Source organism: Condylura cristata, unplaced genomic scaffold, assembly GCF_000260355.1.
Source record: "Condylura cristata isolate star-nosed mole 26May11 unplaced genomic scaffold, ConCri1.0 scaffold00018, whole genome shotgun sequence".
NCBI lineage: Eukaryota > Metazoa > Chordata > Mammalia > Eulipotyphla > Talpidae > Condylura > Condylura cristata.
Genome location: NW_004567119.1, coordinates 39856742 through 39873054, shown reverse-complemented (window position 1 = coordinate 39873054; position 16313 = coordinate 39856742). Strand labels below are relative to the sequence as shown.

General features: G+C 58.2%; 1 protein-coding gene across 1 annotated transcript in view; it reads left to right on the top strand.

Annotated features, from left to right (window-relative positions):
- PLEKHA6 (pleckstrin homology domain containing, family A member 6) overlaps positions 1-16313 on the top strand; it is a 130088-nt gene that overhangs the window by 100568 nt on the left and 13207 nt on the right. Inside the window, exons 8-15 of the mRNA XM_012726786.1 lie at positions 826-884; positions 3157-3359; positions 4633-5115; positions 6199-6715; positions 13124-13192; positions 14440-14520; positions 14751-14900; positions 15601-15696. Of these exons, the coding sequence (XP_012582240.1) occupies positions 826-884; positions 3157-3359; positions 4633-5115; positions 6199-6715; positions 13124-13192; positions 14440-14520; positions 14751-14900; positions 15601-15696 (1658 nt within the window). The remainder of the gene's footprint in view (positions 1-825; positions 885-3156; positions 3360-4632; positions 5116-6198; positions 6716-13123; positions 13193-14439; positions 14521-14750; positions 14901-15600; positions 15697-16313) is intronic.

Below are 16313 nucleotides of genomic sequence, written 5' to 3'. Positions count from 1 at the left end.
GCCCTGGAGGACTCCCTGGTGGTGGCGGAGACAGTGGGGCGGCCCTGGAGGACTCCCTGGTGGTGGCGGAGAGAGTGGGGTGGCCCTGGACTACATGTGCTACTAGATGGTCCTATGCCGGGACCCTTCTCGTTCTTTGGGGGTCAGTGGGTCGTTCTCACCAGAGAGGGCCTGTATAGATGTGCTTCAGAGTTGCCACGGGTTCTTCTGGGGAGAAATAGTTCTATCCTGATCCCTTTGACCCTCTGCCCAGTGGCCTCACCCCAGAAAATCCCTCCCAGAGGCAGAAGCTGTGGGCTAGTATAGTTCTGAGATCCTTCTAGAAAGTCTTTCTCCCCACCGTGGCTCAGGCAACTAGACCACCAGTCAAATATACAAAACTCCAACCTTTGAAAACTCTCAGGGGTTCAGTGGTGTTACGGAGTGATGCGAGGCCTACTAACAGCAACCTGAGCGACAGGCAGGTGAAGCTGGGCCTCCCTGGGAACCCCTGGGGGCCACCCATCAAAGACGTGCCCGCGGCTGGTGCATCCTAGGCCCGTGTTTTTCCACATTTAAAAATTCATGACCCATTAAAAATGATAAAAATTCTTTGCCCTTTTGTATTTTATTATGCAAAGACCTTTATATTTTCCAAATACAAAATTCTATCAGGCTTGCATTTTCTTTGTGTAAAAGCCCTTGCTCCCCCCACCCCCACCCCCCAGTTGAGAACTGCTGTCCAGGACCCTGAAAACCCAAAGCTCTGGTGTTAGCTAATCAGCCTGAGGTGACGCCAGGTCAGGGGCTGGGCTCACAGAGCCTCTGCCCCTTTCTGTCCCACAGATGCTGGTCACCTGGCCGCACACCGGTGCCGCTCCCCGGAACAAGGAGGGACTTCTTTGGCACTTAATTAGTTTCCAGCCTCCCAGGGTCCTGTGTGCCAGAGGTGTGAACAGAATGAACAATTAATAAAACTCTGGCTCCAGGGAGCCAGGTTGTAGCAGGGAAAATAGGAACAGGCTGTTTAACCAACAACAAACAGCCCTGCCGCACACAGACGCACACGCACACCCACGTCACAGCCTGGCTCGCCTCACCCCCGCCAGACCTGTGCACACTCAGTCCAGCAGCAGCCATCCGTCAGCAGATGACTGACACGCTCCCCCCAACTCCCCCGTGTGCCCCTCAACCCCTCCATGCCCCTCCGCCCTCCCCAGAATGCTCCACCTCCCTAAAACCCAACTCTGAGGGCTCAGCAGCCCACAGTGGGTTCTGATTGTGGGTGCTCTGGGAAAGGAGGGGAGCTAAGGGATGGGGAGCTTGTCCTGCGGTGGTCGCCAAGCACAACTCCAGTGGCTGATAATGGCCCAGAGGCACCCCTGCTCAAGTGTGTCCTCGCCCCGGGTCATTGGGGGACGGGCTCCCCCACTTGGGCACCTCCCTCAGTGCTCTGGCTCCCTTTCAGTGTTCCAGGCTGGGGTGCCCTCGGGGCTTCCCATCAGTCTCCCTGTCTTTTCCCAGGCCTTCCTGTCACAAGCAATTGCTCTTGGGCCTCAGCCGCCCCCCATTTCCCAGGGGGTGTTTTTATCCATGACTCTCTGGGCACAAAGGACAGGCCTGTGCTTTTCCTCCAGAGCAGAGCTTCCCAGGCACACGAGCCTTAGTAAGCCAATGGACTCATGCTGCCCACTCCTGGGGGGGCCCCGACACACGCAGCGTACCTCCCGTGTCTCGTTCTACACAATGCCCTGGGTTCTCCACCCCACCGGGCGGCCTGGCCTGGTCTCCAGGCCCCGTACACTGTCAGCCCCGAGGCCTCCTGACAGCTGTCAGTCACCAGCACCCTACCTCTGCACACAGGCTGGGCCCCCTGCTGGAGAGCGGGGACCGACCAGGCTGGTTCAGAGGGAAGAGGCCTCCACTGCCCCCCCAGACGCAAGACACATTTTCACTGGGCTGCGGCTCCTGGCAGAAGAGATCAGGCGCTGGGGGAGGGCCCTGCCGAAGAGCAGCCTCGTGAGGGCCAGAGGGGAAGCACTCAGAGAGGGTAGCTTTGACCCTGCTGCTTAGAGCAGCCCTGGCCAGCACTGTCCTGCTTCTCCCAGACCCCCTCTCACCCACCCCAGGCCCCGGGTTTTGCGCCCAAGGAGTCAGAGGCCTACGTGAGGTTTATAGCTGGTGCTTGCTTTTGGATCTCCGTGGAGTGGGATATACTATGCTCCCTGTTTTTTTCTAGGAAATTGAGAGGTTGGGCGGGCGGGTGGTAAAGCAGGCAGTGGGGGAGAGTATACCGAAGCCCCAGAAAAAATGTAGCTCTGGGGCATTCATTCTTGTGGCCTAAGAACCTCAGGTGTCACCGGTAGAGCCCCCCATTAATCAGAGGTGTCCGCTGAGACCAGAGCAGAGCAGTAGCCGCAGCAGCTGCAGAGCTGGGCAGGGACAGCTGGGATCCTCAGATGCCCTGGCTGCCTCTGCACCAGCCCAGATGCCCTTGGGTGCCCCACCCCACTCCCGGGGGGCTGAGCTGGGCATTGCTGGGAGCTGTGGTCCCGCCCAGAATGCACAGAGGCGGCAGTCTGAACAGCCCCCCTCGGCCGCTCTTCATTGTTCGTACCATGTCATCTTCTGTCTCTCCTCTGGTGTTTGGGTGACCTGTTCTCTGCTTCTCCTCCTTCTGACCGTGTGAGGACCCCTCCTCCGGACAGGAGCTCTCTTCGGGGTTCCCGCCTGCCGCGCCTGCTCGCGGCCGCCTACTAGGTAGCGTGCTCTGTCTGCCTGTGCATGGTCCTTGCATGCCCTCCCGGGTGGAGGCCCGCTGGCTCTCTGCGCACAGAAGAGGCTGTGGTAGCTTCTCAGCGGCCAGGCTGGCATGCCCTTGGGGAGGCTGGGCTGTGTGATGTCGCCCAGACACTGGGTAGTCGCCCTTCAGAGACAGAATTTGCAGGGAGCGGGAGGGGTAATTGTCCTTCCTGCTCACAGTCACCTCAGGGGGGCATTGGCCTGTTTGTGGGTCTGGAGAGGTGGCCAAGCCCAGTACCTGGATGCCAGCTGGAGCACTTGGGGTGGCGGTGGGCGCCCCTCCTCACCTTGCCCTGAGCAACTCAAGACATGTGCAGGGCAGGGGAGCCACCCAGCTGACCCCGCTCTCTGGGTGTGGGTGTCTTCTTTCCACAGGTGACTGTGTGCAGGGTGGACGAGACTGCGGACAGTACCACGCACTGCCTCTCCCCACAGGCTGAGCATGCCGGGGTCCGCACCTACTTCTTCAGTGCTGAGAGCCCTGAGGAGCAGGAGGCCTGGATCCAGGCCATGGGGGAGGCCGCCCGTGTCCAGATCCCCCCAGCCCAGAAGTCAGTGCCCCAAGCTGTGCGTCACAAGTGAGTGCCAGGTGCCGGGCACAGGTGTGGGCGGGCAGGAAGCAGCCAACTCCATGCCGGTGGCTGACCCCAGCGCTCTGCCTGGAACTCCTGGGGAGCCTGGCGCCCCTCTGCGTGACGCCATAGCCCGAGTCTTCCGGCCCCTCACTGGTGCTGCCTCTCCCCTCTCTGCTGGTGGAAGCCCAGAAGGCAGCCTGGACCCATCGGGTCACTTGCTCATTTTTCCTGGCTCTGCCTCAAGGGAAGGCGGAATCATGTTCAAATCCCTGCTCGGCTAGATGCCCCCAGTGTGACCTTAGTGTGAGTTTCTTAACCTCTCCAAACCCAAGTTTGTTCTGAAAGACAGCAACTTGAGCAGTGGCTGCCCAGCCCCTTCACCCCATCATGAGAAGTCTCAGCACCTAGGTTTCCTAGAACTGGGGTGAGTCTTGAGTTAGATATTAACAAGGAACCAGAAGAGGGAGATTTGACAGCGCAGACTCCAGATCTACCCACGTCTCATCTCAGGGGTGCGCAGCTCCCAGGATGCTTGCACGGGTCAAACCAGGGAGCTGTCGGGAGAACATTGCCACGGGGTCATCTCTGCTCCAAACAAGGGGCGCAATCTAGAAGTTCACTCACTCGTATCGTAGACATTTACTCTAAGTACAAATGCTTAAGGCATCGGTCAGGAGCTAGGGAAAGGAGAGTAGGTCTGATGTTCCCGCCACAGAGCTTACCCCTCTTGGAAGGAGCTTGAAGGACCCCGAAGAAGGTTGTTTTGGAGGGAAGTTCTAACATGTGGTAGCTGTCATGTCTTAGCTCACCCAAGTCCTACGGCTGAGGTACATTTAGGCCCACCCTGCCCGTGAGGCCCTGCTGGTGGGAGTAACTTGACGGAAGCGCGCACTCCCTGCTGTCAGAAACTGGGATCCAGTGCTCAAGTTTGGGGGCTGGGACAGGGACGGGCTGCAGGGGAGACGGAGACTGGGTGAGGTTGGTCTTGGCCCTGGCTGAAAGACTGTGCCGGCAGGTCAGCAGAAGGGAGTGGACAGTGACCCACAGAGAAGATGTGGGGGGCAGAGTTAACTCAGAGTGTGTTCTGGTAACTGCCCCAGTAGGGGAAACGAGACAAAACAGCGAGATGTAGGCAAGAGAAGTGTCATTTGCCGAGTCCTGCTTCCATCTCCAGCTTCCTGCCCACCCTTCCCCATACCCCTTCCCTTTCCTAATCTGCACCCCCGCCCCGGGCCGGGCTGCGGTCACTTACCAAGTCTCTCCTGACACCCTGCAGCCACGAGAAGCCAGACTCAGAGAACACCCCACCCAGCAAACACCACCATCAGACACCCCACAACAGCCTCGCCAAGTCTGAGCCCGAGGCCAAGACTCGAGGGGAGGGCGATGGCCGAGGCTGTGAGAAGGCAGAGCGGAGGCCAGAGAGGCCGGAAGTCAAGGCTGAGCCTCTGGCGAAAGCGAATGGCGTCCAAACTGGCCCAGAACCCATCTCAGAGCCCGGCAGTCCTTACCCCGAGGGCCCAAGGGTGCCAGGGGGTGGGGAGCGGCCTGTCCAGCCCAATGGCTGGCAGTATAGCTCCCCCAGCCGGCCGGGGAGCACAGCCTTCCCATCTCAGGATGGGGAGAATGGGGGCCATCGGCAGAGCTTCCCCCCACGCACCCATCCCGATAAAATCGCCCAGCGCAAGAGCTCCATGAACCAGCTTCAGCAGTGGGTAAACCTGCGCCGGGGGGTGCCCCCAGCCGAAGACCTTCGCAGGTGAGTCCGGATAGGGGCTAAGGCTGGAGGGTGGGACTGGGGAAGCATTAAGACCTGTTAGAAACCTCCAGAGCGCAGACTGAGTTGGGAGATCCCACCGAGGAAGCCCAGCTTGCCCAGATCCTTGTCTGCCCAGAGGCTATAGCTATAGTTGGCACACACACCCCCATCCCTACACCCGATTCTTGCTGTCCTTCAGACCAAGGGACAGAAGCACCCAGGGCCTGTCCACAGGGTGGGGGTGGCCCAGGACATAGGCAGGCGGTAGCAGCGAGGGAGAGGGGAGCCTTAAAGTGAGCCCGCACCCTCTTCATCACCCTCTGCCCCATGATTCTACCATCCTGACACTCACCACCAAGCCCACTCACTCTATTTCTGAACAGCTCTTTGAAAAAGAGCAAAAAAATGTTGCTCCTAGATCCTCGTGAGCTTCTGTTCAACTCAGCCCCTTGGTCTAGTGACTGGTTTTCAACTATCTGAAGACTCTGATTAGCCTGGGACTTTCTTCAGGGTCTTGGGGCTGCTAGTAGTCTATGCCTCCAGAGTCTGGGCAGCTGGGGAGGGGAGGGCTGGCATGGAGCACCCCCACCCCCCTGCCATGCTAGGCTATGGCCAGAAGATGGCAGGAGGGAGCCTCCTCCCTCCTGGCCCCTGGAGCACTAGGGAGGAGTCCCAAGGATCCGGGAGATCAGCAAGTCAGGGAGGTGGCCCCTGGGCCCCTCAATTGGCCTCCTTCAGGGCCTGGTCCACACATGCTATTCTTCTGTTTGCCCCTCTGGAAAGAAATCTCGTAAGTTGCTTCACACTGCGTAGAGATGGCTGATAGGCTTAAGTCTCTCCCTGGGGGCATTTCATTCTGAAGCCACAAAGTCCGAAGCTCCAAACAGGGACCCTCCTGTTTGGAGGGTCTCAGAAAGAGCTGCTGGAGGGAGGGAACTCAGGCCCAGGTCTTCCCGGACCGCTGGAAACAAGCCTGGGGTCTACCTGAGCACCCTGCTCCAGACTGGAGGACGTGGTAGGCGGCCGGGGCGCGGGAAGTGGGCATGCCCTTCCCTCTGGCTTCCTCACTGTGCCTTCTTTCAGCCCCTCTAGGTTCTACTCTGTGTCCCGAAGGGTCCCTGAGTATTATGGCCCCTACTCCTCGCAGTATCCCGACGATTACCAGTACTACCCCCCAGGGGTGCGGCCAGAAAGCATCTGCTCCATGCCAGCCTACGACCGGATCAGCCCTCCCTGGGGCCTGGAGGACAAGCGCCTCTCCTTCCGGAACGGGGGCGGCCCCGCCTACCAGCTGCGGGAGTGGAAGGAGCCCAGCGGCTATGGGCGGCAGGATGGCACCGTCTGGGTCCCCAGTCCCTCCCGGCAGCCCCTGTACTATGACGAGCTGGATGCCGCCTCCAGCTCCCTGCGCCGCCTGTCCCTGCAGCCCCGGTCCCACTCTGTGCCCCGCTCGCCCAGCCAGGGCTCCTGCAACCGAGTTCGTATTTACTCCCCCGTCCGCTCGCCCAGTGCCCGGATCGAGCGGCTGCCGCCCCGCAGCGAGGACATCTACGCGGACCCTGCTGCCTATGTGATGAGGCGGTCCATCAGCTCCCCCAAGGTGAGCCACCCTCCTGCTCCTCTGCTCTCTTCCCCTGAGGCCCCCCCCAAGCCCGCTACCACCTGCTGAGGAGATGTCCATGCTGGGCCTGGGCCCAGGGGAGCCGGCGGCTCTTCCATAGAACAGCTGTCTGGGGGTTGCTTTGCCCTGACCTTATCCCCAAGTTACACCAGGCACCCTGCTTCTACAGATGAGGGCAGAAAAGGTTGTGTCTTTGCAAATCTTGACGTGGCCAGAAGATGGCAAGAATTTTGCAGTGAAGAAATGCTGTCCGTTCTAGTTGGGATGTGCCCTGGGACTGGATTCAGACATCCCTGACCTTGAACTTCAGCGGTGGGGAAGTCCATGTCCAAGCCGGACCCCCTCACCTCTCCAATCCCCTTTCTCTTCCAGTATGATTACCTGGGAGACAGGCGGCCAGTCCCTGCAGGACTGTTCCCCTACAACTACCCACCATCCCCCACGGTCCACGATAAGATGGTATGTCCTGCCTCCCACTCGCCACCCCCTCAGGCCCTCCCCACCTGCCTCTTCCCGGGGCCAGGGACACCAGGGTGCTCTGTGCCCAACGCGGGCCCCTCCAGTTTTGAGCAGCCTCCAGTGACTGCCCCCCTCACAGCCAGGCCTCTAGCCCCGCCAGATGTGGTGCCAGTTACCCCTTCTCTTCTGAGAGCACGTATGGCCCGACCCTCCTTTGCTCAGGACAGCTTTGCTCTCCAGCATGCAGAGGGCGCACGGGCCTGCCCTTAGTGGCTGGGAAGAAAAGTCGGCAAGAGCGCCCAGCAACAGACATGGTCTCTAGACCTCCCCCCAGGGTGCTCTGCCTTTATCCTTGCCTGGCATGAGAATTTCGGGGAAAGAGACAAGTAGGATGATGGGGAAGCAAGGATTTACCATGGTAAGGCTGCCCCATCTTTTCTCTCCCCTTTCTGCCATGTCCCTTTTTGGAATTTGTTCAGAGAATTTTTGCTTCTACCTGGAGAACTCCATGTCAGTGCTGCACTGGGTTGGGGGTCGGGGTGGGTGTTGGGGAGAACCTCTGGACCCAACAGGCAGAATCCTTGTCCCCAAGCCCATTGCGGAGCCCTCCTCTGTAGCGCCCGGGGGCCTGCATAGAAGAGGAGGAGGCTGCTCTCTTCCCCCCAACTCTGCTCCAAAGAGGTCCAACACACAACAAATGACCCATCCAGAAACAAGAGATTTTTCCAGAAAACTCAGCAACAGCCACTAGGAGTTCTGAAGCCATTCGATGGCTTCAGCAGTGCCTACGTCTCCCCAGGGCCAGGCTGACTTAGGGAGCTGGAGTTGGGGCCAGAGTGCACCCCTCCCGGTACTGGCTGCGTCCAGAGGCAGCTTCCGTCCAGTCCAGCCCTGCTCTCGTCCCCTCCCTTCCCAGAACTCCTCAAGGGCAGAGAGAGGGCCGCTCCTTGTCCTTGCCCAGCTAACTCTTAACTGCTTTGCTTCCTTTTTATTGTTTTCTTTTGTCATGTTCCTGTGTGTTTGTGTTGGCGGTGGGCCTCGGGCTCGGGCTCCGGGTAGGATGAACTTTTAGACCTTCAGTTGCAAAGAAACCTAGAGTATTTGGATCAGCAGGTAGGCAGAGCTGGTGCCCCCTGCCATCCCCTGCCCTCCTGTCGTCTCCCTCCTCCTCCCAACCTCCTCATCTTCCATCCATTTGACAACCTTTGTTGACACAACCAGGACACAACAAAGTGGCTTATATTTTGGTTTGCTCTTTCACACCCTTTCTCTTCAAAGCCCTTTAGGGCAGCTGGGAGTTTCCTGGGGAAAGGAGAATAGTAAATGACCCCATTAATAATTAATGCCACCTCATGTTTGTTCAGCCCAGATGGAACTGCCCTCAGGGGGCAGGTAGGAATTTGCATTTTTGCTGGAGAGACTAGCAGAGATCCTGCTGGGTCTAAAATGCTAGGAATTGAATTCAGGCTGAATCAGAGAAATGTTCCTATCATCCGCCTCAAGTTGTGATTTGATGCAAACTGAGGATGGCCCTCGGATGCTTTATAAAATATATCCAGTGTAGTCCTGTTGCTGTGAAGTTCTGCTGCTGACATGGCTCACATGTTCCTCAGCGCTCCAGGTGGTATCCAGAGGGGTGCTGTGACCCCAGCCTCCTGCAGAGGCTGGGCCTGCAGCTCCCAGAGGTTTCCAGGGCCTCTTACTCCAGAGCACTAACCAGGAGCTCCATTGCCTTTTTTTTTTTTTTTTTAAGATTTATTTATTTGTACATACCGAACTGGGGTACAGGCCAGAGGCTCAGGGGCGGTGAGAGGCTTCACCAGAGACAGAGTGGGGAGCAGAACAGGCAGATCTACGAAGTACACTGCTGAGTGAAGCAGCGGGTGGGTCAGGAGAGGTCTGCCACGGCATGTGGTCACCTCCGGGGCAGGCGGAAATCGAACTCATGCGGAAGTGGCTTTAGCTTCTCAGTGCTGTGCTTTAACCCGCTGTGCCACCAGGGAGGGCCACTCCCTTGCCTTTTAAGGCAAGAGGGCTGTGGAACTCATAGCCAGGGGTCGGCGTGCTAGGCATTTATATGAGCACACACCTTGACACTCAGATCCACGCTATAAATCAGGGGGACCTGGATGCACACGGTATTATCCTGGGGTGGGGCTGGGCTGGTGAAAACACTGGTCCTGGAGTATTTAATCTTGATAACACCCCTGTAAGGCAGGCACGGTTAACCCCCCTTTTATAACGGTAACACTAAAGCTCAGAGGGGTTAGCTCATGTGTCCTGGACGCACACCAGTAAACAGCATAGCCTGGAAAGTTGACCCAGTTTATAGCTGAGAAATATCCAATATATGAAGACGCTAAGTCAAACCTCACCAGGATGGTTCTGTGCTCTTAAAGTTGCAGGAAGAACCATAAGCTTGAAATCAGGAGGTGTAGCTGTACCTCTTGGAAGTTCTGCTCACAAGTAACTCGCCATCATGCCCCAGCGCCCGAATCTCAGGGAGTAAGGGGCCGTAAGCCCCAGGAGGTGCTCTGTGCCTGCATTTTAGTGGGCAGGGATGGCTGTGCCCTCAAGGACATTCCATGCTAGTTCCAGAAACAGCACATGTTGTCCACACCATGAACTTGCCAGTCCAGGTGGGGCCGAGTCCTAAAGCAGGACGCGGGAGCCCTGGATGGCCATGGTGGGAACAGGGTCTGCTGTGCCAGGGTAGTGAGAGGCACCCCCAGTGTCCTGGGGGCTCCCGGGCAGGCTTCCCTCCCTGTGGCCCCTCCACAAAGCCTCCAGGTAGGCAGCAGGCCGTGTGTACACTTCTACGCTCATAGAGGGATAGGGCGCTCGGACTGGCAGCGACAGAAATGACTTTTCTCCTCCAAGATCCAAGACAATGTTGTTTTGTTGTTGTTGTTGTTGTTGTTTAACATGGAAGAACTGGGGTATAGGCCAGAGTTTTGCAGTGGGGTAAGAGGATTCCCCAGAGACAGAGTGGGGAACAGAACAGGCAGATCTACTGAAACACACTGCTGAGGGGGAGCAGTGGGTGAGGCAAGAGAGCTCTGCTGTGCCATATGATTAGCTCCCTGGGTGGGGATCAAACTCAGGAAGTGGTGATGGTGCTGAGACTTAGCCCCTAGGCCACCAGGAGGCCCAGAACAATGCTCTTAACAGGCAGTCTTTTACCACTGAGGAGAGTCCACCTTCGCTGCTGCCCACGAGGCTTTTTCCCGTGGAAATGTCACTCAGTCGCTCTGGTTCTTTGTTGTCTCAGTCCTGAAATGGATGCTGGAGACCGGCCCCACCTGCCGCAGAGTCGTGAGACTCTCCTTGTCAGGCGTTGGCTTGCAGTGACTGTGTCTTCTCTTTCTCTTCTGACACTCAATTTAAAATACCGATCGGACACTCAATTTAAAATACCGATCGGCACCCACCAGGCCCTGGGCTGGGTGCTTCCTCAGCATTTCTCTTCCACTTTGGAGAGAAAGAGGTAAGAGCTAGGAACCCTGTTAAGAAGCAAGGCCTCTGTGGGCTGATACAGCCCAAAGCTCCCACAACGTGGGGGTAGGGGGGACGGCGCAGGGGGAACATTCTGCCTCCTGCCTTTGGTCCCCAAAACTCACTGCTGGGGAAGAAATGAGATCAGTGGGCATCCAGGGGGAGCCAGGGCCTCCCCAGGGTCTCCAAACTGGATGAGGTAGTCTGACTTCACACGCACACACACGCACACTCCCAGAACATAGGGACCCTGAGTTCAGATCCGTATAGAAATGAGGCTGTGGCCTCTTGACTTTGAACTCTTTTACAAAGATTCAGCCACCTATTACCATTGCTCTTCTGAAAGCCTTTGAAATCATACTTTTTCAATAGAAAAAACTACCAGTTGGACTACAGAGGCAGGGAGCAAGATCCCTGGAGAGCCTCTGTGAGCTGTGCTCCCTGGGGGTGGGGACCGAGGGGGGTGGGGTTGCCCCTCACTCTGACTCCAGCACACAGACCTGAGGCTGCGGCCTGCTGCCTGAAGCACAGCCTGGGCCCAACAAAGACTGGGATGGCAGTGGGGAAAATTGGGGAGCTGAACTGTGACCCCCCAAGAGATCTGCCCTAAGATGGCTCTGTCCTTTCCCTCATTCACTGCCCCTCCCCAAACACCTCCTCTGTCTCCTGCCTTCTCCCGCAGACCAACTGCGTTAAAGGGACAAAGCTGAGGCCAGTCCTGATGCGTTCACTTTCTGAGGCGTCACACTCGACCCAGCGGGGAGATGATGGCATTGTAGTTGATTTGGCCTCCCTTCCGCCCCCGCCCCCCTCCCTACTTCACTGGCAAGAAGCCTCCCCTCCACGCGCTCAGTGACCCCGGAAACAAAGCTAACACATGGGAGAGCGGCGTTCCCACGCCTGGTGTCCCTTTAACTGTGCTCGCTTGTCTTGGCCTCCTTCCTTATTTGCACCTTCGCCTCATCCGAGACCAGCATGGATACATCCAGCCCAGCTCTGGAAACCGTGTCTAGCAATCCTTCCTACTCTAGAGCAGGAGACGGTCAGGGCCGGGGAGAGACCTACGAACTTGTCCGTCCAAGGCACGGGGCCGAGGTTTTATTTTGCAGTTGTTTTATTTAGTTCAAATTTTGGGAGCTCAGCCTTGCTATCAGTCTTTGACCAAAGCGGTGTGAGAAATCAGAGCCGGGGCAGGGAGGTGACCGCTTTGGAAACAAGGATGAGACCTGCTCACCCGGCCCCAGGGGTGGGGGTGGGGAGTGGGGGGCGGTGTCTCGACGGGGTTCCGCAGAGCGGGGAGCAACGAGGGCTTGGCGGCCGCCCAGTGCCGGACCTGAGGTGGCGTTACAGGGGTGAGCCATGGGAGGCCCCACGGTGGGTGCTGGACGCCCCGAGAGGAGCTGTCCACTTGTGTTTCTGGCAAACAAGAGCAGGCGGGTTGGGAGAGAGCCCTCCACTGGGTCTGCGTTTGAATCGTGCGTTCCTTCCTCTGCTGCAGATGAGTGAGAGCGAGACTCTCATCAGTATGGTGAACCGCATGGTGGAGAACTCCTCCCCCAGGGCCCAACTCTTCATGCAAGTAAGACCTCCGCCTAGCAGCATGTCCCCGTCAGCTTCACCTCAGCTGCTTGTGCATGGTCGAGTGCAGCCACCTGGGTGGGCTCCACCCCGCCGGCTCATGTGCAGCCTCATCTCCCAGGCTCAGCCTGGACAGCCTTCATTTCTCACTGTCATGGTGACCCCCCAGACCCTTTCCCAAACCATCGAAAAGCCGGCATCGACATCTCATGCCACGCCAGGGATCACGTACCTGCCTTTGCCTAGGTCTTCTGTTTCTAGATGGTGCCTCAGCAGGTGTCACTGGGGTGAGGGCATGTGGGGTGTGATGGGGATCAGCCAAGGCGAAGGCGTGTAGGACGCGCTCTGGGTGTCAATGCATCTCTGAGGCGAGGTTTGCTGGCCCAGAGACACGTGTGGTCCTGCCCAAGCGGGACTGTTCAGTGTACTGGGGTGATCATTCCCAAACCCCTCCAATGAGCAGGACTGTCTCCTATAGTCCCCCAGACCTTATCCTCATGAAGAGCTCTGTGGTTCACCATCTGTCACCAGTGCTCCCTCCAGTGAGCCGCTGGGAGCTCGGCACCATAGAATACCTCTTGGCAGTAGCTCCCCTGACTTTGAGGAGAAAGCTGGGGAGCCTAGCTGAGTGGCCTCTGTCTCCAGAATCAGCCAAGGATGGTGGGGCTGGAGTCTAAATGGGGCCATCCCTTCAGGGACAGAGAATTAGCTCAGCTCGGCTCCCCAGAAAGGAAGCTGCTAGAGATGGGCCGCGGCCCCGGGCAAGAACGGAGCAACCATCATTCGCAGCCATCACTGCCCCCCCTCCCCCCCCAGTGCGTCCCTGTTGCGGTAACTGGCCTCGTGTTCCCGCAGGTCCCTCCGTACCCAGAAGTGTTCCGGGACAGCCTCCACACCTACAAGTTAAACGAGCAAGACACAGATGTAAGAGCAGCTCTCCTGCTCCCTGTCCCTCCAGCCCCCTGCCGTCCGCAGCACCCCGCCCCTGCAGGGCGCTCTCCTCCATCCATCTCGCTCCTTCTGGTGGCTCTTCATGCGTTTGACTCATGTCCTCTCTCGCCTAAAGACAGCATTCTGCCTGCCTCCTCCGCACCCCCTTCTTTTCTCATTCTTGCCTCTCACTCACCCCACCCCTTGCTGGCTGTGTGTGTCTCCACTGAGCTCCAGGCCGCCTTGTCTGCTGCAGTGGGTCTTCCTATTGCAGGAACGCAGACTTGGTTAGGAGGTAAATCAGTCAGCCTGTTCTGCCAGCATGACCTTAGTCCCTAGGCGTCTGCCAGGAAGGACAGGGCCCGACCGGCTCTCAGGGAGCCTCGGGGGAGGGGGTTCCGGGGCCCGGGCAGGGGGGTTCCAGCAGGTGGCTGATTCCATTTTTTTACTAAAAGGAACTAGAACCGCTTGTGCAGGGGCTCAGGGCATGTGGGCTGGGGTCAGGGACGAAGCAGGGAGCAGGCAGGCTGGGCCTTGATGGAAAAGCTCCAGAGAGCAAGGTTTGGCTTGGAAGGAAGGTGCCCAGGCTGTCCTTGGGGGGTGCCGCGGATAGGGTATGGACGCAGAAAAGCACTCTCTGTCCAGAAGAGAAGGTGGGCTTCATCGGCCTCCTCCCACACCACTGGCCTTGCCTGGGTGGTGGACCCTTGGCCCCGGGGGAGGCTCCATGCAGGCAGGGACCCAACCTTAGAGGGACCCCGACATCAGCCGTCCTGAGAGCCTGGAGGGAGGAAGGAACCACGGCCCACGGGAGCAGGGGAACCGATTGTCCACTGGCCTTCCCAAGGCTGCCGGTTGAGACCCTCTGCTCCCCTCCTCTCCATACCCACCTGTGTGGGAGGGGAGGCCACTTTATCCCCTCACCTGGTTGTAAACTGGGACCCCCCAGGAGGGTGGGAGTGAGTGTAGGAGCTTAGCACCCGGCGTTCAGCCCTCCCCCCTCAACTCACTTCCTCAGAGAATAAATACATCTCCCCTCCAGTGGGTCCTTGGGGTGAAGTCCCATCTTTGTGTCCCTGCGTGCCTCCAGGGTCAAGGTGAAGGCCCAAGGTCCCTAGGCAGGGGAAAGGAGGTGGTACCCAGGGGCCAGGCCCTGCCCCCACAATGCTCAGATCCCCATCAAACCATGTCCTTCACCCCCTTTTCTCTCCTTCCCTTCCCCCACTCTCTCGGGAACCCAGAAGCTGCTGGGCAAATTGTGTGAGCAGAACAAGGTGGTGAGGGAGCAGGACCGGCTAGTGCAGCAGCTCCGAGCTGAAAAGGTGAGAGCCGCAGGGTGGTCTGTGTGGGGCCGGGAACACCCCCCACCCCATGGAGAAGATGTGGCTGGTTGTCTCTCCAAAGCTCCCACCTGCGCTTGGCCAGACCCCTGAGGCTGTCCTGAGACCTCGGCCACGGTGGAGGCAGCCTCCCCTCCGGCCTGCTCGGCCCCCTAGGGGTCAGGCCCGGGACCCCCTAGAGGACTGCTCACAGCCATCTCCCTGCCTGTCAGGAGAGCCTGGAGAGCGCCTTGATGGGGACCCACCAGGAGCTGGAGATGTTCGGGAGCCAGCCCGCCTACCCCGAGAAGCTGCTGCACAAGAAGGAGTCTCTGCAGAACCAGCTCATCGACATCCGTGTGGAGCTGTCGCAGGCGACCACGGTAACGCACCCCAGCGCGGTGGCAGGAGAGCACCCTGGCTGTGTTTGCCGATCCACATTCCCCTCTGCTGGCGGGAGTAGGGGCCCTCCTCACGAGAGGCCTGAACAGCCCGGAACTCACGCGGCCTTGCAAACCGGCCGCGCCCCACCCAGGCTGCTGGCTTGCTTCCCGCGGCCCCCTCAGGGCTGGGCCACGGAGATCCAGGGCTACATATCTCCTCGGCTGCCCAGCTGTGCTGCCCTCCTCTGTCCTCTTCCCTGGGGAACCAGGACACAAACGCCACTACCCTGGTGACTTTCCACCGGGCACAGGGCCACCCCTGGGGCAGGCTCCAGCCTGGCGGCCCCGGGAGGAACACCAGAAGCCATAGGAAATGTGCTCCAGCCTCCAGAGAGCAAGCACCTCCCCTCTGGCTCTTTTCCTTTTGCCCTCTGCTCTCTGGCACTGGGGAGAGCAAGTGTGGAGGAGGCTGACGTGGTCCCTCTGGGCCTGTCTCCACACCCGGACACGGCTGTTTTGGGCAGGACTGGCTGTTGTGCCTCTTGAAAGACCCATGTTTGAGGTCCTCTCAATGTGTCTTTGTGCCCTCCGCCCTTCTTAGACACCCCCCCCCCAGGCCTCAGGAACCCTGGCCCCAGGGCCAGGAGCAAAGACGACGAGGAATGTGGGGTACAAGTCTCTCTGTGTCCCCCCACTGCAGGCCCTGGCCAACAGCACCACCGAGTATGAGAACCTGGAAGCCGAGGTCTCTGCCCTGCACGATGAACTCTGGGAACAGCTCAATTTGGACAATCAGGTGAAGGGGGTCCCTGGACAGAAGAGGGGGTTCAGACCTGCGAGGGCTCCTGTAGCTTCCGCTCAACCTTTCAGGCCAGGGATCAGAGGAGCTTCCTTTCTTGCTTTAAAGAGTTCAGAGACCCTGCAACCAAGTCAGGGTCAGGCCTCTGAAGCAGATTCTGGGCTTCAGGGTGAGGGAAATGTGGGGTCTTCTCTCCCTCCGGTCATGGGGAAGGAGCAAAGGTCGATGCACAGGCTTAGGTCAGCCCTGAGGTGTTTTACAGCACAAAGGACTTCGCAGATGTATAAATAAAAATCAGTCTCTCCGGGGATTACAATCGAGATGTAAAAAAAAAAGAATGTACAAAACGATGTAAAAATAAACTTTTGTAATAAAAAAAATGAGAAAAAGAAAAAAAATTAAGTAAACACTTTGTAATTTTAAAGACAAAACATTAAAATTCATGATATATATAAAAAAAAAAAATCAGTCTCCTGACATCAGAAGAGTGGGCAGTGCAGGAGCCCTGGAGAATTTTGAGCCAGCACAGCTTTCCGTTCTGGGATGAGCTAGAAAGCTCCACCCGGAAGCAGGAGGCTGGACACGAATGTGGGAGGCTTGTGTTCACCCCGCTT